Raw genomic sequence first — 22,719 nt, 5'->3', positions numbered from 1 at the left:
CCAATTTGGAACCAGTCTGTTGTTCCATTTCTGGTTCTATCGGTTGCTTTTTGACCTGAGTACAGATTTCTCAGGAAGCAGGTAAGGTAGTCTGGTATTTCCGTCTCTTTAAGATTTTCCACGCTTTGCTGTGATCCACATACTCAAAGACTTTATCGTAGTCAATGAAGCAGAATTAGATGTTTTTTGGAACTCTCTTGCTTTTTCTATGATCCAGCAGATGTTGGCAATTTGATCTCTAGTTCCTCTGCTTTTTCTACATCCAGCTTGAGTATCTAGAATTTCTTGGTTCACATACTATTGAAGCCTGGATTGGAGAATTTTGAGCATTACTTTGCTAGAGTGTGAGATAATTGTGAGGTAGTTTGAGCATTCTTTGGCATTGCCTTTCTTTAGGATGGAATGAAAACTGACCTTTTCCAGTCCTGTGGCCACTGCTGAGTTTTCCAAATGAGTACAGCATATTGAGTGCAGGACTTTAACAGCATCATCTTTTTGGATTTGAAATAGCTCAGTTGGAATTCCATCACATCCACTAGCTTTGATCATAGTGATGCTTCCTCAGGCCCACTTGACTTTGCACTCCAGGATGTCTGGCTCTAGGTGACTGATCACACCATCAAGGTTATCTGGGTCTTTAAGATCTTTTTTTTTTTTTTTGTAGCATTCTTCTGTGCATTCTTGCCATATCTTCTCCTTCTATTATGTCCGTACCATTTCTGTCCTTCATTGTGCCCATCTTTGCATGAAATATTCCCTTGGTATCTCTAATTTTCTTGAAGAGACCTCTGGTCTTTGCCATTCTGTGTTTTCCTCTATTTCTTTGCTTTGATCACTTAGGAAGACCTCTCCTTACTATTTGTTGGGACTCTGCATTCAGGTAGATGTATCTTTCTTTTTCTTCTTTGCCTTTCACTTCTTTTCTCAACTGTTTGTAAGGTTTCCTTGTACAGTGTTACAAACCTTCATCTGTAGTTCTTTTAGTTCTTTAGGCACTCTATCAGATCTAATCACTTGAATCTATTTGTTACTTCCACTGTATAATTGTAAGGGATTTGATTTAGGTCATACCTGAGAGGTCTAGTGTTTTTCCCAACTTTCTTCAATTTAAACCTGAATTTTACAATAAGGAGTTCATGATCTGAGCCACAGTCAGCTCCTGGTCTTGTTTATGCTGATTGTATAGAGCTTCTCCATCTTTGGCTGCAACGAATATAATCAGTCTGATTTCGGTATTGTCCATCTGGTCAATACCATGGTCAGTATTGACCACATGTACAAGTCATCTGTTGTGGTGTTGAAAGAGGGTGTTTTCTACAACCAGTGTGTTCTCTTGGGAAAACTCTGTTAGCCTTTGCCCTGCTTCATTTGTGCTCAACGGCCAAACTTGCCCATTACTCCAGGTATCTCTTGACTTCCTACTTTTGCGTTCCAGTCCCCTGTGATGAAAGGATATCTTTTTTGGCCTTATTTCTAAAAGGTCTTGTTCAGTCGTAGAACCGTTAAACTTCACCTTTTTTAGCATTAGTGGTTGGGGCATAGTCTTTGTTTATTGTGGTATAGAATGGTTTGCTGATGAACAGAGATCATTCTGTTATTTTTAAGAATGCACCCAAATACTGCATTATGGAATCTTTTTTTTTGTTTATTATTATGATGGCTACTACATTTCTTCTAAGTGATTCTTGACTGCAATAGTAGATTTGCTACTTCTAAGTCACTTCAGTTGTGTCCAACTCTGTGAGCCCATAGATAGCAGCCCACCTGGCTCCCCCCATCCCTGCCTGAGTGGGTTGCCATTTTCTTCTCCAATGCAAGAAAGTGAAAAGGGAAAGTGAAGTTGCTCAGTCATGTCCGATTCTTAGTGACCCCATGGACTGCAGCCCACCAGGCTCCTCCATCCATGGGATTTTCCAGGCAAGAGTACTGGAGTGGGGTGCCATTGCCTTCTCCAACAGGTGCTGCTGGTGGTAACAAATCCTCCTGCCATTGCAAGAGATGCAAGAGACTGGTTTTGACCCGTGGGTTGCAAAGATCCTTTGGAGTCAGAAATGGCAACCCACTCTCGTATTCTTTCCTGGAAAATTCCATGGATGGAGGAGACTTGTGGTCTATACTCTATAGAGCTGCAAAGAGTTGAACACGACTAAGCAGCTGAACACACACACACATACACACAGAAAGAAAAAGTTGCTTTAATAATTTATAACACAGTATACCCAGGAAGCACAATTTTAACTGCTGTTCCATGAACTATAGCCTACCAGGCTCCTCTGTTCATGAGATTTCCCAGGCAAGAATACAGGAGTGGCTTGCCTTTTCTTTCTCAGGGATCTTCCGATCCAGGGATTGTACCCTGGTCTCCTACACTGTAGGCTGTCTTTTGTATTTTAGGCAGATTCTTTCCTGACTGAGCTACCAGGAAAACACAGTATATAACACTTAAGGAAGCAGTACACAAAATATTTTGCCAGTATGATACTCAATATTGCAATAATAGAAAGTAATAGAGACCTGGTAAAATATAGGAAAGCAAGACTGTTTAAAGTCCATTATAGAGGAACAATTATTAGAAAATTACAGAACTTAAAATTGTAAGATAAGGAGCATATGAAATGAGTAAAAGAATGAGAATTTATTAATTTGTATAGGCTGGGCTATGAGGTACTAAGAAATAAACCATGGAAAATCTTAATGGCTTAAATACAACACAAATGTATTTCTTACAGACAGGGTCTGGCAACTCTCCAGGGCAGCTTTCCTTCATGTTATGATTCAAAGATTCTCTTCATTTTGTATTCTTGTCATCTTAATGTATGGATTTCTGGGTTACCTATACAGAGGGAGATAGTTTTGGAGGTTTGTACAGGATGGTTTTAAGGTCAAAATCTAGTACATGGCTATAACATAACTCCAAGGGGGTCGGTTATATGAAGGTTAATGAAAAAATTTTTATGAGAAATATGAAGATCGAGGGGTATGAAACAAAAGGAATCTTTCCTTTCAGTCAGAGAATCTTATGAAGCATACTCCAAGGAACTTGTCAAGTTTCTTGGGTATCAGCAATTGAAATGCTTTCCCACATAATTAATGGTAGTATAAAAGATAGAAAAATTGAATATAGGGAAAGGGGAGAATGTAGTGTATCAAAGAGGAGCCATTTGCTTGATACAATGAGGAGGACTGGTGTGATAGATTTAAGATGGTGTGATGAAAACCTTTATAGAAATGAAAATTTAAATTTCTGCAGAAACTGACATATATTTGCCATGGTTATATGAATGATAGATATTCTCAGAATGATAATAAAAGTATTGGTAGATCTGGTAAGCATTCTGAATGTTTCAGAAAGCAGTTAGCAATAAGAAATATTTCTTAGGGCAAACATATGATGAAGCTGAAGTGAGAAAATGATAATTAGGGCAGAAAGCAATTGCCAGTTAGGACTTCATGTTAACATCCTGAATAACTTGGAGTTATTCATTCTAAGATATAGAAGACTTTTGCTTTCTTTATGCTCCAAGATTTTTCTCAAATTTATGAAACAAATTCAAAGAGTTTGAATCTTTTAGAATTGAAGGTATATTTTATAGGAAGATGATGGAAACAATAGCTTCGTAAAAATACAAAGGCTGATTTCATGTTTATTTGCATTATATATTGGTGTGATTTTTACAAAATGAAAACAAATTAAGATGCAATTTCATCAACAGGATGTTTTTTGTTTTTTGATATCTTTATCCCAGAATATATCATGGTGTACATGGAATTAATAATGATTGTTTTATTCTAAAAATGTAATAAATTGTTGCTATGAAGGTAAAAAATGGGAAAATGCACTTAGTGAATGCATTTTGGGGTAATGGTAATAAAAATAAATCTTAATTTCTAATCATAATAATGAAAGGAAAATGAGTTTCCACAGGAAAAAAAGGCTTATAGTAATATTGTATTGTAAAGCAACTATAATTTCATTAAAATTTAATTTGTTTAGTTTCTCTAAACATTTTTCTTTAATGTTATCACTATTTATGTACCTCAAATCATTATAATATAAATTACATTAACATACATTAATTAAGTTGAATTGATTGATTTTATCAGTGGATTTTGAATACTGCACTAGATTTCTGTTGATGTAAAGTACTTCATTTACTTAGAATTTCTTTATAGTTCAGCTCTATGTAGTAAAAACTGATGTGTGAATGGCTGGGCAAGATAAAATATTCCAATTTTGTATTTAATTTTGCAAATAATTTAGATAAAATAAAAATATTTTTTTCTAAATCGTGTATTGATCTAACCAGAGGGATAAATTCGTTTGATAATCTTTATATATGTAAAAAAATAGGTTGGCAAATAACGCCAAAACAAAGAAGTGAACCTATTCTATTCTGTCTTGACTCTCATCTACCTGCAAATATTTTTTCTGATTTGTAGCTTAGTGATATTTTCTTGTTTATGTAATTTAGATAAAATTAATATTGACATATATTTGATATTTATGAATATATTTATTTTGTGACTTTATGTTTTATTGTAGACTACAAGTCAATATTGTGTTTTTTAAACTAATTTTTCAAAGACCAAGAAATGGGCCTATATATTTTTGTAGATCACTGTAGATATTTAAGCACTAAAGAAATATGATGATAAAGCACTTCGAACCTGATTATGTTCATATATTTATATTGATGAAATATTTGTCCTTCTTTCTCTCATAGCATTTAACACCATTTTTATTTTAGTTTTTAAAATATAATTCTTTTCATTATTATTTAAGAGAATATAAATTTAATTTTTTGAATAGAAAAAGAAAAAGAAAAGGAAAAAAAGAGGTACTCTGCAATTGCTTGTGGTGTACCATTTCTGCTTATTCACTTGTGTTTCTTTGTACCTTAATGCAAAGTACATTAGTATGAAATAATTTTGTAAGTCGAATTAGATTGCTTCCCAACATAGTTCCAATGTGATACTTTGAACAAATGAAATATAAAAGTATTAAAATAACCATGGGTTTCTCATTAAGTCAGAAAATGCTCTAATTTGTGTGCTATATGGTTCTATTTAACAAGTTTAAAATTTGAGACAGTTTGTTACTTGCCCTGTACCTGACATATTGATGTGCGGGCATGGGTGCTAAGTCGCTTCAGTCATGTCCCACTTTTTGTGACCCTATGTACTGTAGCCCACTAGGCTCCTCTGTCCATAGGATTCTCTAGGCAAGAATACTGGAATGGGTTGCCATGACTTCCTCCAGGGAATCTTCCTGAACCAGGCATCAAACCCCGGTCTCCTGTGGTTCCTGCATTACAGGCAGATTCTTTACTGCTGAACCACTGGGGAAGCCTGACATATTGATGGTTATCAGTACATAATTATTGATTTTGTTAAATTATTGATATTCTCAAGACTGTGTTAAGTACTGTAGGAATTGCAGAGGGAGAATAATTGCACCATATTTACTCTAAGGATGCAAATAGAAGAACTATTACAAACCACATGGGAAGAAATTAATGTTAGTAATTAAAGTTAGTAAATTAATGTTAACCACATGAAGATGAGGAAATCTTCATAAAGAAATGGAATGTTATTTGAACTTTGATGGAAGAATAAAAAAAAGAAAAGGAAAATTTGAAAGGTTAGACTTTTTTTAACATTATCAAACAGCATAGTGAAGGATCATTTGTAGAAAGTACAGTGAATAGTTGATATCATTCTTTGGGCAAATGTACTCTGCTTAGGTGTGTGTATAATTGATGGTCTTATGTTCCATGAAGCTTGGCATGCTGCAGTCCATGGGGTAGCAAAGAGAGGACATGACTGAGAGACTGAAGAACAACAATAAATATTCCATAAAAACCAGGATATATTGCACATAAAGGGAATTTTTAAGAGAAAGATTTTTAATCTTTCCCATCATTAGCAAAAGGCATGTTTTAGACCCTTTTATAAGTAATGTAAAAAAAAAAGTCTGTGATGTAATAAAGTATGAATATGTTACTTTGTATTTGCTCTTTAGGTATTTGGGGAAAGAAAATAGACTCAATGCAAATGGCATTTTCAGAAAATAATAAATATGTTTAGTTTTATTAATAATTTTTCAGGAAGCAATTTTGGATAGGTAGATAGAACTCATATTGTTGAATTTTGCTTTGTTTTAAATGCTTATTTGTTTATTTGGCTGTGCTGGGTCTTAGTTGCAGCATGCAAACTTCTTTTTTTTTTTTTTACTGTTTTGCAAAATAATCACACAGTTTTAATCATAAAACATAATAAAAAACATATTGGGGGATTATATTGAGCTACCAGTAACAAAAAAATGACCACAGGCTTCCTGACAGAAGAAAGGTGCTTATTCTTAGAGGGAAATAAAACTTACTTCAAACATTGTTGACATTTCATATGATTTCTGTCCATTGTGAATTCTTTCGTGAGCCTGCACACAAGTAGAAGTGAGGGTTTAGCATGTGAACTCTTAATTGCAACATGTGGGATCTAGTTCCCCAACTAGGGATAGAACCCTGGCCCTCTGCACTGGGAGTGGAGTCTAAACCACTGAACCACCAGGAAAGCCCCAGATCATTGAGTTTTGAATTAAAATGAAATCATTAATAGTATTTGTTCTGTAGATACATACCTTTATCATCTTTTCCTGTATTAGATGATGAAGGAATATATATAAATGATTGATTACTTTAATGAAAGTAATCTCAGAGTAGTATTTAGAAAGAATTATAAGTGAAAGTTAAAGAACTGGATTAGTTCTTGGCAAAAAGTTGACCTTAACACCAATTACAAAATAATGAAATACACTTCTTAACTGTTTTCCTAGTGCACAAAGAATGAAGGCTATAAATAATGATCTCTAACATATATTTAAAAAATACTAGATTTCCAAGAATTTTAATTGTGATAGCATTCTTTTCCATGTTACCATGTTCATCTCAAGCCAATTACACACAATTTAATTCTGGCATTTTATTGAGTGGGTCTTGCTTTCATTAGAGTTACAAATATTTGATAATTATTTATTTCTGTTGCTTTATTGAAGTGATGCAAACTCACGTAGTGAAATGTGAAATCAAGGAGATGGCATCTGTAACATTTGTTTTCTTTTGTTATGAAAATAGAATCCCAAAAGACATTATTTATTTTCCTCCATGCCATAAATGATGACAAGAAAAAACTGCGTTTGCTAATCATATTTTTATGCTCACTAGTTTTCTATTTGTATTTCTATTTTTATTACTTAATAATAAAGGTTACTTTTAATTTATTCCCTTGCGTTGTTGTTGTTCAGTCGTGGTGTCTGACTCTTTGCAACCCCATGAACTGCAGCACACCAGGCTTCCCTGTCATTCACTGTCTTCCTGAGTTTGCTCAAACTCATGTCCATTGAGTGAGTAATGTCGTCCAACTGTCTTATCCTCTGTCTGCCCCTTCCCTTCTTTGCCCTTCTCCTCTTTTGATGATGGAAACCTTCAATCTTTACTTTAAAATTTTGTACAAATTCAGATATTGGTTTAAAATAGATATGAAATCTATGGAGATATTAATTTCATATAAATGTTAACTTTTCCTAAAAAGTGAAATGTTATAATGTGATACTTTAGTATTTTAGTACTGTATTGCCTGAATAATACAAAATCATTTACCTTTTATTAATATAAAGAATAGAGTTAGCAAGTCTGGTCTCTAAGAGTTAGCCACTCATAGCTTTAAGAATCTCAGTTTGCTAACTTTTTATACAGAAATAAAAAACACAGTAATCAAAACAAAATATTATCCTTTGCTTGTATTTATAATGCCAATATATCATTTTAGTGAATTATATACATTTGTCATTCATATTTACAAAATGTATTTTTTTGAACTTATAGTGGGGAAGTCTCACCAATAAGGGCTGATAGAATTAAGACAAATTTTTGAAAATATTTATTAAAACTATATTTTGATATATAAAGATCCATAAGATTAAACAGGACCTAGCATAGAGCAAGCTGTCTTTGAAAATACTCTGTGCCTACCACGTTGAGAGGTAAAGGTAACTCTGTTATAGTGAGTGAATATTCTTGCCTGGGAAGTTCTATGGACAGAGGAGCCCTACGGGTGATGGTCCATGGGGTTGCGAAAGAGCTGGACACTACTTAGCAACTAAAGAACAACAGCAAATGCTTCATTTACCGAATCAGGAAATAAAAACCAAATAACTCCCTGGAGTAGTAATTAGTGAAACAGTTACTTCACTGTTAACAGTGAACAGTGAAAGTATAACAGTGAAATTATATAATTATATATATATATGTACATATGTATTGGCATATTATTTTTTTTTCCACTGCATGTATGGATATGCAAAACTCAGCTTTTATGAAATTGTATGCATGTATGTGTGCTAAGTCACTTCAGTTGTGTTAGAATCTTTGCGACCCTATGGACTGTAGCCCACCAGGCTCCTCTGTCCATAGGATTTCCCAGGCAAGAATACAGGAGTAGGTTGCTATGCCCTCCTCATGAAATTTTATATACTCAGCCTGTTCTGACATCTGCTTTGGATTATATGTGTATCTTGACCCTCTTATGTCTCTCATTTTTCACTGTTCATGTAATTATCTTTCTGGGATATTACAAATTATTTGAAAGCGTATAAGTTATTTGACTTTATCTTTTTTTCCCCAAGTAAAACAGCTAATGTAATTAATTGTAAAGCCAGTTGCAGAATATATTTTCGACAGGTGCATTTCACTGAAGATCTATAATAGCTACATCATACATTTTCAATAATAAAATATTCTCTTGTTAGTCAAGTTATGGAAGCTTCTGTATTTAGGTTAGTAGAGAATGAAACTTATAACCTAGTATCACCTGATCATAATGGAGAATGAATCCAAGAATGTAAACTAGATTGATTATTCCTCATTAGTTTGGAAAATTCTCTTCACATTTAGACTAAATGATGATCAGAGCAGTCTGCTGTGTCATTAAATATTACATAAACAAGTATTTAAGAGTAGAGAATCTCATATCTTGCCTTTTAGATATTTTAAGGCTTCTTGGAAAGTTGTTTATCTAAAATATAACAGTATAGAAATGCAATTAGTAGCATGTTTATAAAACCACGAGAGTATCTTAGTAATTTTCTTTGACAGAATGATTTCTTTTACAAGCAACACTTTCTTGTGTAGTAACATGTCCCAGCTTTCTTTATTTTTCACAGGATCATAATTATCTTTATTGCAATGAAGAGACAAGGCCAAAAGGTCATAAAATGGGCCTTATGGAATAGTTACATATTAATAGGCTGATCGGAGCTTGTCTTTTCAGCACTAGCTTTAGACATGCAGTTTTATTTTTATTCAATAACAAGCAGGCTCTGGAAAATTAATTCACAGTAATGAAACATAAGAGATTGATTTATAAGTGATGGTACATACTTTATTTATAGAAAAGATTGATATTTCTTTATTAGAATCTCGTTATCTCTAAGTTCAGTGAGGAAAGAAAACATACCTCTAGTTCATTGTTAAATCCCTAGAGTTTAGAAAATTGATTTTTGAATTACTTCATTAATATCTATTTAGTTTGCTCTTAATGGCTTAAAGTCATTTGGGAGATTTCATGAGTAATTAGTATTGTTGACAGATTTTTAAATGTCTGCTTAGGGAATACTTAGTAATAATTGTGCTTGATTTAATATCTAATTTATTAATATTATGAATTTAGTAAAAAATTAGCATTTCCTTACAATTAAACAATCACTCTTCTCATAGCAACCACATACATCTTACATAAAAAATAAATAAGAATATGTAGTAAATTCCCCATGGCCTTTAAACATTGGTTTAGTTTTTATATCATCAAATTCTTCTCAGTGTTTTATTTTCACATACCAAGCCTAATATATCAATTTATCTTAAATGCTTTAGCCACTTAACTGTACATATTACCATGCTATGCTGTGCTGGGCTCAGTCTCATCCCACTCTTTGCAACCCCATGTACTGTAGCCTGCCAAGCTCCTTGGTCCATGGAATTTTCTAGGCAAGAATACTGGAGCAGGTTGCCATTCCTCCTGCAGATATTACCATGATTCCAGAGCAAATTGATACAATTACCCTAAAACTGGTTACAAATGTGTTCATTCTAGGAATATGCATTTCTTTGGGCTTCCCTTGTGGCTCAGCTGGTAAAGAATCCACCTGCAAGGTGGGAGATCTGGGGTTGATCCCTGGGTTGGGAAGATCCCCTGGAGAAGGGAAAGGCTACCTACTCCAGTATTCTGGCGTGGAGAATTCCATGGACTGTATAGTCCATGGGGTCTCAAAGAATCAGACAGGACTGAGTGACTTTCACTTTCATTAACCTTTTAAAACTGCCCCTGTTTTTTTTTGTTGTTGTTGTTTGTTTGTTTTAGACAAATCTTGTTTCTGGCAACAAAAAAAATGATCCAAAACTATTGTGTATTTTCTCTTTATTTCCCTAGTAATTAAAGAGCACTGGTTCTTTTTGTTGGTGGATATTGGGTAGCAAGTATCTAGAGTGTCCTTAAGTGTTGGCAAAAGTACCATTGCTACTGTTGGTCTCTTTTAAGGAGACATATGAAAAGACCTCTTTTAGGGCTGTAAATTCACATTGATTTTCCTTCTGTAACATCATGTTGTTACATCTGCTCTCCTTTTCTTATGGTGTTTCACCAACTTCAAAGACTCCACTACATTAATAAGAAAGTTGCTCTGTAAGCAAGATATCAAAGCAAGGCAATTTGGAATAAGCAGATTAAAGAACACTTCCTCTAGACCAGTGATGGACCAGCCTGCTAGTTCAAATGTCAAGGCTCACCTCCTAAATGAGAATAAATCAAAACAATGTAGCGAATTTTCCAAATTTAATTTAATTTGGTGTTTCTTTCTTAAATTAAATGTTGATATAACAGTGGTAGAGGTTTTAAATAGTTCCTTGTTACATAAATAAAATCTTTTACAACTTTATTTTCAAGCTGAGGATAGATTATCAACCATCAGATCCAAAATAGGGTTGAACAGTTCAACCTTGAAAAGATCATGTATGCTTTTGGACCTCGGGAATTGCTAGAACCAAGAAACAGAAGACCTACTAATATAACACTTGACATTTTTCCAGTAAACTTAATCTATCTTAACCATGCAGTGAAGTCCAAGGTCCCTGTGATGCACACCTTGTAATATCTAACACCAAACAGAACCGCTTCTCATTTTTCTGAAAGGGCTATATCATCAGCAAGTTTGGATAAAATGCCCATCTTGGATCATCCACCAAGGACAGGAAGTTTGGCTTATTAAAGAACCTGGTATCTTTTTCTTTAGCTAGGTACATCAAATGAAGTAATTTCCAGTTTAAGAGAGAAATGCTATGCAAAACATATAAGCTTACATTGAGAAAGATGTCCTTACATAGCATAACACAGAATTATATGCCAGCCATGCATTTATTTCCTTTGTTCTAATCTCCATTGTTTTCTAAATGTTGTTGGTTGTGTAAGTGTGCTGGGGCTGTGATAACAAAATACCACAACTGGGTGGCTTAAACGGCAGACGTGTATTTTCTTATAGTTCTGGTGGCTGGGCATCCAAGATCAAAGTGTAGGCAGGTTTGGATTCTCCTGAAGTCTCTTTCCTTGGCTTGCAGACGGCTGCCTTCTTCCTGTGTCCTCCGATGGCTGTCCCTCTGTCTTTCTTGTCTGTCCTATATTTCCTATAGGAACACCAGTCATATTGTATTAGGGCCAATACTTGTGAGTTGATTTAAATGTAGCTTCTTCTTTAATGGTGCTATCTTCAAAAATAATCACTTTCCAAGGTACTAGGGTTCAACCCTATTTTGAATTTGACAGTTGATAATCTATCCTCAGCTTGAAAATGAAGTTATAAAAGATTCATTTTATGAATTTTGGATGAAAACAGTTAAGACCATAATATTGGTCAATGAAATTCAAAATATAAGTATAAAATTATTAAGGCTAATTTGAAGCTGTATCAATTACTACACCTTCATCATTAAACAATTTTTTAAACAATGTATTCTTGACTCCTTGATTAAAATTCTCATATTTGAATACTGTGCAATAAAACTTGGAAATAGTATCCTTGTAATATCTGCTTAAACTCTTAATTTTCCACAATCAACTTCAATTATATTTCTTTTGTTGTTTCATTATTCTGTTTTGCATTTTTGAGAATGGCAGCTTATCTTGTGTTGCCTATATTTGTAATTTTCTTGAAGAGATCACTAGTCTCTCCCATTCTATTGTTTTCCTCTATTTCTTTGCATTGATCACTGAGGAAGGCTTTCTTATCTCTCCTTGCTATTCTCTGGAACTCTGCATTCAAATGGGTATATCTTTCCTTCTCTCCTTTGCCTGTAGCTTCTCTTCCTGTCTCAGCTATTTGTAAGGCCTCCTCAGACAACCATTTTGCCTTTTTGCATTTCTTTTTCTTGGGGGTGGTCTTGATCACTGCTTCCTGTATAATGTCACAAACTTCCCTCCATAGTTCTTCAGGCACTCTGTCTATCAGCTCTAATCCCTTGAATCTATTTGTCACTTCCACTGTATAATCGTAAGGGATTTGATTTAGGTCATACCTGAATGGTCTAGAGGTTTTCCCTACTTTCTTCAATTTAAGTCTGAATTTGCCAATGAGGAGTTCATAATCTGAGCCACAGTCAGTTCCTGGTCTTGTTTTCATTCCAATTCCAAAGAAGGGCAATGCCAGATAATTTTCAAACTACCTCACAATTGCATTCATCTCACACGCTAGCAAAGCAATGCTCAAAATTCTCCAAGCCAGGCTTCAACATACCCGAACTAAGAACGTCCAGATGTTCGAGCTGCATTTAGAAAAGGCAGAGGAAAATTGCTAACATCCGTTGGATCATCACGAAAGCAAGAGAGTTCCAGAGAAACATCTACTTCTGCTTTTTTGACTATGCCAAGCCTTTGAGTGTGTGGATTACCACAAACTGTGGAAATTCTTCAAGAGAAGGGAATATCAGACCACCTGCCCTGCCTCCTGGGAAATCTGTATGCAGGTCAAGAAGCAGCAGTTAGAACTGGACATGGAACAAAAACTGGTTCCAAATCGGGAAAGGAGTACATCAAGGCTGTATATTGTCACCCTGCTTGTTTAACTTATATGCAGAGTACATTGTGAGAAATGCTGGGTTGGATTAAGAAGCACAAGCTGGAATCAAGATTGCTGGGAGAAATATCAGTAACCTCAGATATGCAGATGACACCACCCTTGTGGCAGAAAGTGAAGAGGAACTAAAAAGCCTCTTGATGAAAGTGAAAGAGGAGAGTGAAACAGTTGGCTTAAAGCTCAACATTCAGAAAACGGAGATCATGGCATCCGGTCCCATCACTTCATGGCAAATAGATGGGAAACACTGGAAACAGTGACAGACTTTATTTTTGGGGCTCCAAAATCACTGCAGATGGTGAGAGCAGCCATGAAATTAAAAGACGTTTTCTCCTTGGAAGAAAAGGTATGACCAACCTAGACAGCATATTAAATAGCAGAGCCATTACTTTGCCAACAAAGATCCATTCCATCAAAGCTATGGTTATTCCAGTAGTCATGTATGGATGTGAGAGTTGTACTATAAAGAAAGCTGAGTGCTGAAGAATTGATATTTTTGAACTCTGGTGTTGGAGCAGACTCTTGAGAGTCCCTTGGACTGAAAGGAGATCCAACCAGTCTATCCTAATGGAGATCAGTCCTGAATATCCATTGGAAGGACTGATGCTGAAGCTGAAACTCCAATACTTTGGCTACCTGATGCAAAGAGCTGACTCATTTGAAAAGACCCTGATGCTGGGAAAGATTGAAGATGGGAGGAGAAGGGAACAACAGAGGATGAGATAGTTGTGTGGCATTGCTAACTTATAGACATGAGTTTGAGTAAGCATTGGGATTTGGTGATGGACAGGGCAGCCTGGTGTACTATAGTCCATGTGGTTGTAAAGTGTTGTACACAACTGAGCGACTGAACTGAACTGGTATTCATAATATCTTTGATGCTATATAAATAAGCAACTTATTTTCAGTGGGCTGTCCTTGCCACATGATATCATAGAACATCCAAGAAGCAGTTGATTTTATTTATAAACTATTAGATTCCTTGTAATTAATACAGATACAGTGTAATACAATTGAATCCAATATAGTAATAGTTCCTTTTAACTTTCATTTATATAAAGAAGCATGTATATTTGGTTATATTCATCACCTTTGAAACTACTGTGCTCTATTCACAGATAACATGTGTTTCTAAAGTTCAATAATATTTAATTCAGTTTTTTTACAGTATTCAGTTCAGTTAGGTTCAGTTGCTCAGTCATGTCCGACTCTCTGTGACCCCATGACTCGCAGCACGCCAGGCCTCCCTGTCCATCACCAACTCCTGGAGTTCACCCAAACCCATGTCCATCGAGTTGGTGATGCCATCCAAGCATCTCATCCTCTGTTGTCCCCTTCTCCTCCTGTCCCCAATCCCTCCCAGCATCAGGGTCTTTTCCAGTGAGTCAACTCTCAAATCAATGGATAGGGAAGTTGTTTCTTAACCTGGTCTCTACCAACGATATACAAATACACAGATCAGGAATGTAGTCCTCCTTCAAGAGTTTCTACCTCTGCCCATCACTGATTTCCCTCAAGATTTCTCAATATATCCTTGTAGTTTACTATACTATTTTCCCTCTTGGAAAAAAAAAATGAAAAAGTAACATGATCTAGCTCTGATATTTATGACATAAAATTCAATAATTAATTTTTAACTTAGTTGATATTTATTTCTACTGTTAATCCCTCCTAATCCAAAGCAAATGATTGGGAAACAGTAACTGGATTCCCCCCTTTCAAGAATACACATTTCAGAGTTGGCGCTGTTTAAAAAAATTGTTTGAGAAATAATACATTAAATGTGTTAGAAGACTATTACTCAGATTGGTATGATAAATATCTAAAGGTTTAATTCACACTCTTCTATACATTTGAAAAACCTCTGTGAATTTTTAATGAGTTAAAATTTTTATAATTATTGAAATTTTTTGTGCTAATAATGTTAATGCTTGAAAGATAAGCAAATAATTTCTGGGGTTCAGTTAAAGCATTTCTTTGCAAAGTTTGAGTTCTTTTTTGCTTCATGACATCTAAATGTGGGTATTTGCCTCAGTTTCTCAGTGTTTTAGTTTCTAACTATTGATTTTGGTTTTTCTTCAGGATGTTTTGAATAATTTGGGCTCTTGTGAGCTGGATGAAGATGATCTAATGCTTGATTTGGAATTTTTAGAGGAACAGAATCTTCATCCTTCAGGTGAGTATTGAGGAAATGCACAATTTCTTAAAACTCAGGTCTTAGGCATTTAGCTTGCATTTGATCAGCTAAATGTTGTTTTAGGCTACATTCAGTCTTTTCAGGAAGAAGGCAATGGCACCCTATTCCAGTCCCCTTGCCTGGAAAATCCCATGGGCGGAGGAGCCTGGTAGGCTGCAGTCCATGGGGTTGCCAAGAGTCGGGCACGACTGAGCGACTTCACTTTCACTTTTCACTTTCATGCACTGGAGAAGGAAATGGCAACCCACTCCAGTGTTCTTGCCTGGAGAATCCCAGGGACGGGGGAGCCTGGTGGGCTGCCATCTATGGGGTCGCACAGAGTCGGACACGACTGAAGCAGCTTAGCAGCAGCAGCAGTCTTTTTCAGTCCCCAGTTTGTATATTCTGTGTGCAGGATGAATGGTAGGTAACCTGGATACATTATTCTGCTGATCTTATAATCTATTCTAAGTATTGTTGGAAGATAATTATTAAATAAGAAAAAAATATAAAACAAAGCTTTTTCCATGGGGGAAAATTCTGATGAAACACTTAATGAAAAAGCTAATATCTTATTTTTTTTAAGAGAGGGAACAATAATATAATCCTTTCTTTCACTTATTTGATATCAGCAAATGGAAGTTTTGTGGATTTAAGTTTACTCTTTCAAATCTTAGCCATCTTAGTAATAACTGTGCTAGTTAATGCAGTAAGATTGACCTCAAAATTAGTAAATACCACTAGAAGCCAAAAACACACACTCATAAACACATATACACACAGAGATATAGCGTGAAATAAACAAATTCTTGCTAAATAAATTAAGAAGGGAGCCCATTATATATGTTTATATTTATATTTGTATTAAGGTGTAAAGTGTAATATTTTCAATAACAAAATTACTACTTTGGAAGTAGGATATAGTGAATAATTGTTCAGTCAAATTTAGATATTTGACTACAATGGCAAGGTTTTACTTTTTTTTAATGCTAAAAATACTTTGAATATAGTCATTTTCAAGTGAAAGCAGAAGTAACATTAAAGTAGAATTTCAAAATATTGAGTCCTACTGCATACATTTGAGAAAATCCACCTCTTGGAATTTATTGTCCGTTTTTAACTTTTATGAATTAGACATAATCTCTAAGGTTGTTTACAGTATAAACAACCTTACTTTACTTCCCTGGTGGCTCAGATGGTAAAGCGTCTGTCTACAATGTGGGAGACCTGGGTTCGATCCCTGGGTTGGGAAATTCCCTGGAGAAGGAAATGGCAACCCACTTCAGTACTCTTGCCTAGAAAATCCCATGGACAGAGGAGCCTGGTGTCCATGGGGTCGCAAAGAGTCAGACATGACTGAGCGACTTCACTCACTCACTCACTCACTCACAGGTATAATATTTTATTATGAATTTTTGTTCATGCAGTATGTTATATATAATAACAGTTGTCAAAACAATGTTTTAATTTACTTTTAATTTTTAATATTTTTAATTTACTTTTTAATTGGAAGAACATTGCTTTACAATGTTGTGATGGTTTCTGCCATGCAACAATGCAAATCAGCCATAATTAGACATATATTACCTCCCTCTTGAGCCTTCCCCTCTAGATCATCATAGAGTGCCAGACTGTCTCAATGTGTTATATAACAACTTCTCACCAGTTATTATTTAACATATGATAATGTCCGTACTCCTTGGAAGCAAAGTTATGACCAATCTAGACAGCATATTAAAAAGCAGAGACATTACTTTGCCAACAAAGGTCCATCTAGTCAAGGCTATGGTTTCTCCAGTAGTCATGTATGTTTGTGAGAGTTGGACTATAAAGAAAGCTGAGAGCAGAATTGATGCTTTTGAACTGTGGTGTTGGAAAAGACTCTTGAGAGTCCCTTGGAATGCAAGGAGGTCCATCCAGTCCATCCTAAAGGAGATCAGTCTTGAGTGTTCATTGGAAGGACTGATGTTGAAGCTGAAACTCCAGCACTTTGGCCACCTGATGTGAAGAGCTGATTCATTTGAAAAGACCCTGATGCTGGGAAAGATTGAGGGCAGGAGGAGAAGGGGATGACAGAGGATGAGATGGTTGGATGGCATCACTGACTCGATGGACATGAGTTTGGGTAAACTCCAGGAGTTGGTGATGGATGGGAAGGCCTGGCGTGCTGTGGTCCATAGGGTTGCAAAGGGACACGACTGAGCGCCTGAACTGAACTGAACTGAATGTGTATATGTCTATGATACTTTCTCCATTCATCCAACCCTCTCCTTCCCCACTGTGCCCATAAGTCTGTTCTCTTTATCTGTGTCTCCATTCCTTCCCTGCAAATAGGTTCATCTATATCATTTTTCTAGATTCTGTATATATGCGTTAGTATACAGTATTTTTTTTATCTTTCTGACTTACTTCATTCTGTATAACAGACTCTAGGTTCAATAACCTCACTAGAACTGACTCAAATTTGCTCTTTATATGGTTGAGTAATATTCCATTTGTGGTATATAAGCTTCTTAATCCATTTCTCTGTGATGGACATCTAGGTTGCTTCCATGTCCTAGCTATTGTAAATAGTGCTGCTATGAACATTGGCGTACATGTGCCTTTTTCAGTTATGGTTTTCTCAGGGTATATGGCCAGTAGTGGGATTGCTGGATCAGATGGTAGTTTTATTTCTCCTTTTTAAAGGAATTTCCATACTGTTCTCCATAATGGCTGTATCAATTTATTTACATTCTCCTCAACAATGCAAGAGGGTTCCCTTTTCTCCAAATCCTCTCCGGCATTTACTCTTTGTAGATTTTTTGATGATGGCCATCCTGAGTGATGATGGCCACCTCATGTGAAGAGTTGACTCATTGGAAAAGACTCTGATGCTGGGAGGGATTGGGGGCAGGAGGAAAAGGGGACGACAGAGGATGAGATGGCTGGATGGCATCACTGACTAGATGGACTTGAGTCTCAGTGAACTCCGGGAGTTGGTGATGGACAGGGAGGCCTGGCATGCTGTGATTCATGGGGTCGCAAAGAGTCGGAGACGACTGAACGACTGATCTGATCTGAACAGATCCTGAGTGATGTGTGAAATGCTACCTCGTCGTAGTTTTAATTTGCATTTCTCTAATAAATGAGCATTTTTTCATGTGTTTACTAGCCATTGTATGTCTTTTTTGGAGAAATAGCTGTTTAGGTTTTCTGCCCATTTTTATTGGGCTGTTTGTTTTTCTGATATTGAGCTATATGAGCTGTTTATATATGTTGGATATTAATCCTTTGTCAGTTTTTTCATTAGCAATTATTTTCTTCTGTTCTGCGGGTTGTCTCTTAATCTTACCTTTGCTGTGCCCAGGGTTTTAAGTTTCATTAAGTCTTATTTGTTTATTTTTGTTTTTATTTCCATTACTCTAGGAGGTGGGTCAAAGAGGATCTTGCTGTGATTTATGTCAAAGAGTGTACTGCCTATGTTTTCCTCTAAGAGCTTTATAGCTTCTGGCCTTGCATTTAAGTCTCTAATCCATTTTGAGTCTGTTTTTGTGTATGATGTTAGGATTTTAGGCTAATATCAAAAAGATGCTAATTTTTTTAACTTAAATGCCAATAAATTTAGGATAACCGTTTCTTGAGACATTATTCCTGGATTTGATTTGACAGATATTTAAAAAATGTATGTATTTTTTTCCTTTTATGCAAATACCTTATATAATTTTGCTATTCATATGTATTTATTTTGAAGAATTACACATGGTGCCAGTGTATACTTTTTTGTCAACACCTGCTAGAACTACACACACATTTACCTTTAGATCAACTATCGAACATCTAGAAATTTAATTGTAAAACACTGGAAGTTTACAAAATAATATATGCAAATAACTACTCATTGCAAAATATTGGAAACACTTCAGATGTCTTTCTATAGGACATTTGTTGAACATACAGTGGTACACTGAGCAGTCATTAAAGGGAATGATTATGGTGTCTATATATGCCATAGCATGATTGTAAAAATATATTATTAGTGGCGGACTTTTCAGTGATTGATTTGATAGAAAGTACCTAAAGTCATTGACCTCTAGCTTTAGTTCAAGTGTAACAAGCCCACATTTTGTCTCTCCTAATGAAATGACTAGAGAACTACACAGCAACACCACTCCTGCCCACAAGTACTTAAATCTGTTTAAGTCTCTTAATTAAACCATAATTTTACAGTAAGTATTGGGATGAGGGGAGAGGGAATGTAAAATGTTATGATGGGATTGCCAATAACTAAATATAGAATATGGGGAATTCTACAGGACACGTGGTCTGGATTTTTCAACAAGTGACATGATAAAAAGAAGATTATTATAATTATTATAGATTAAATGTGGCAAATGTAATGTGACACCATTTTTGCAAAACATAAAACACTGTAAAATATATATTTCTCAGTTTATCAGAGAAGTTTGAATAGGGAGGGAATAATTATTACAGAATTATTTTTATTTTGGGGATGCTGAGTATTTTTCTTAGATTTTGTTTTTGAGGAAAACTCAAAACATGTGGTTGAAATGATATGGTATCTGAGATTTGCTTTACTAACAAATATGGAGGAGGGACTAGATGGAAAAAATGTTGGTGAATTATTGAAAATTATCAAAGCTTTGGGTGAAAGTTTCATTGACTAATTGTAATGTTTTCTCTATTTTTGTATTTTTAAAGATTTTTCACAATAAAAGTAAAACCAAGTTGAATAAACTGAATATTAGGCAACATAGCAATCTGAGCTGTGTTTGTTAGGCAACCATGATAAAGAGCAAAGGGTGCCTTAAAAATATAAAGAGTTAGCTTAATTTATTTGCTTGGGAACAAAAATGAACATTTATAAATTTTATCTTTTTTAAAATAATGAGTGCAGGGTATTTCATTAGTTTATTACAAAAATGATGAAACAAATATGATGAATCTCCTGAATCTGCTTTAAGGTATAGATAACTTGGTTGAGGCCAGAACAAGAGTACCTTATAAATCAACAGAGTTAACCAAGTTGTTCAGAAGATAATTAATGTTTACTTTGTGTATCAGAAGAACAGTTTTAATAAGTGAGATAGTCCTTAAAATGACTTGGGTTTTTTAAATATTACTCAACACAATACCTTTTGAAAACCTATTTGATTCACATGCCACATTATGGGGTTTGAAAAAAGACACAAATATTTGTTTGTATACTTTAGCTCATAAAGAATTTTTGGTTGAATTGGTTTTATATAATTTGTTTTCTTTTTAAAGCAACATAATTAAAGATCTCAGAATATAAGAAGCTCATTATTGATATTTGATAATGATAAAATGCAAAAAGTCTGAAAATTAAAATAATAATACCATTAAATTCTACTACTTACATTACTGAAAAACATTAGAGATTTTAAATAAACTTTATGAGAACAAAACATTCATTTTTGACTATAAGTTTTTATTAAAAATTTATAGCAATTTCTAGTAAAGCATACTGTAATAGTCAAGGAAAATTTTGTCAAAAACCAGAGAACTACTTTTGTTTTTAAAGTATTAAGTCAGATATTTTGAATAATTTCATATATGGCATGTGTAAAATTTATTCAGTTTAACATACAATTAATCATGGTTAAATTTGCAAAAACTAGATAAATCATCATATGTTAAAAGTGTAAAAGTTGAGTTGTCTTTTTTACTACAGTAAGCACAAGCTGGACTTAAGATTGCCGGGAGAAATAGCAATAACCTCAGATATGCAGATGACATCACCCTTATGGCAGAAAGTGAAGAGGAACAAAAAACCTCTTGAAGAAAGTGAAAGAGGAGACTGTAAAGGTTGGCTTAAAGCTCAACATTCAGATAATGAAGATCATAGCATCTGGTCCCATCACTTCATGGGAATAGATGGGGAAACAGTGGAAACAGTGTTAGACTTTATTTTTGGGGCTCCAAAATCACTGCAGATGGTGACTGCAGCCATGAAATGAAAAGACCTTTACTCCTTGGAAGGAAAGTTATGACCAACCTAGATAGCATATTGAAAAGCAGAGACATTACTCTGCCAACAAAGGTCCGTCTAGTCAAGGCTATGGTTTTTCCAGTGGTCATGTATGGATGTGAGAGTTGGATTGTGAAGAAAGCTGAGCACCGAAGAATTGATGCTTTTGAACTGTGGTGTTGGAGAAGACTGTTGAGAGTCCCTTGGAGTGCAAGGAGATCCAACCAGTCCATTCTGAAGAAGATCAGCCCTGGGTATTCTTTGGAAGGAATGATGCTAAAGCTGAAACTCCAGTACTTTGGCCACCTCTTGTGAAGAGTTGACTCATTGGAAAAGACTCTGATGCTGGGAGGGATTGGGGGCAGGAGGAGAAGGGGACGACAGAGGATGAGATGGCTAGATGGCATCACTGACTCGATGGACTTAAGTTTGAGTGAACTCCTGGAGATGGTAATGGACAGGGAGGCCTGGCGTGCTGTGATTCCTGGGGTCGCAAAGAGTCGGACACGACTGAGCGACTGAACTGAACTGAATTAGCAGATAATAGTTGTACAATGAGTAGCTATTAAAATAATTATATTTAAAACATAGACATCTTTGGACATACGTATAATGAATAAAAATGGATATAAAATTAAAAACAAATTAGTAAAGTTCATTTTTTTTTACAGAAAATCAAACATGTTTAATAGATTTATTTTAATGAAAAGAGTTTGAACATATATAATTTAAAAACTTTCTTACAGTTTTCAATATATATATATTTAACACTGTTTCATACTAAGTAACATGCAAAGAGACATTCTAAAGGCCAATAAAATTTATAATAAATGTACATATTATAATATTCATTGAATATTATTATTGGTAGATATACTACTTATAGTATAAGCAGTATATTTAAAGTATATTAGCCAACCAAGTGAAATATCAGAATAGCAAAAAACAAAGGAGAAAATGACAATTTGAATCATATGATTCCAAATTTATGTCATATAAATGCTCATATATATATACATTTCAAATTGTATTTATATTTCATCAGATTATTGCATTTTTTGCTTATGACTTATGCTTGGTAAAGATGGCTATTAGTGTAGTCATAATAATTATTGTGAAAGAGGAGAGTGAAAAAGCTGGCATAAAACTCAGTGTTCAAAAAACTAGGATCATGGCATCTGTTTTCATCATTTCATGCCAAATAGATGGGGAAAAAGTGGAAAAAGGGACAGATTTTATTTTCTTGGGCTCCAAAATCTCTGTGGATGGTGACTGCAGCCATAAAATGAAAAAACGCTTGCTTCTTGGAATGAAAGCTCTGACAAACCTAGACACTGTATTCAAAAACAGAGACATCACTTTGCTGACAAAGGT

The 22,719-nt window shown here is 34.9% G+C and overlaps 1 protein-coding gene across 3 annotated transcripts in view; it reads left to right on the top strand.

Moving 5' to 3' along the window:
* CCSER1 (coiled-coil serine rich protein 1) overlaps positions 1–22,719 on the top strand; it is a 1,487,503-nt gene that overhangs the window by 266,433 nt on the left and 1,198,351 nt on the right. For all 3 annotated transcript variants that reach the window (XM_061419670.1, XM_061419671.1, XM_061419673.1), the window contains exon 4: positions 15,260–15,353. In XM_061419670.1, the coding sequence (XP_061275654.1) occupies positions 15,260–15,353 (94 nt within the window). The remainder of the gene's footprint in view (positions 1–15,259; positions 15,354–22,719) is intronic.

Source organism: Bos javanicus, chromosome 6, assembly GCF_032452875.1.
Source record: "Bos javanicus breed banteng chromosome 6, ARS-OSU_banteng_1.0, whole genome shotgun sequence".
Taxonomy (NCBI): Eukaryota; Metazoa; Chordata; class Mammalia; order Artiodactyla; family Bovidae; genus Bos; species Bos javanicus.
This window is presented reverse-complemented; position numbering and strand designations above follow the sequence as displayed.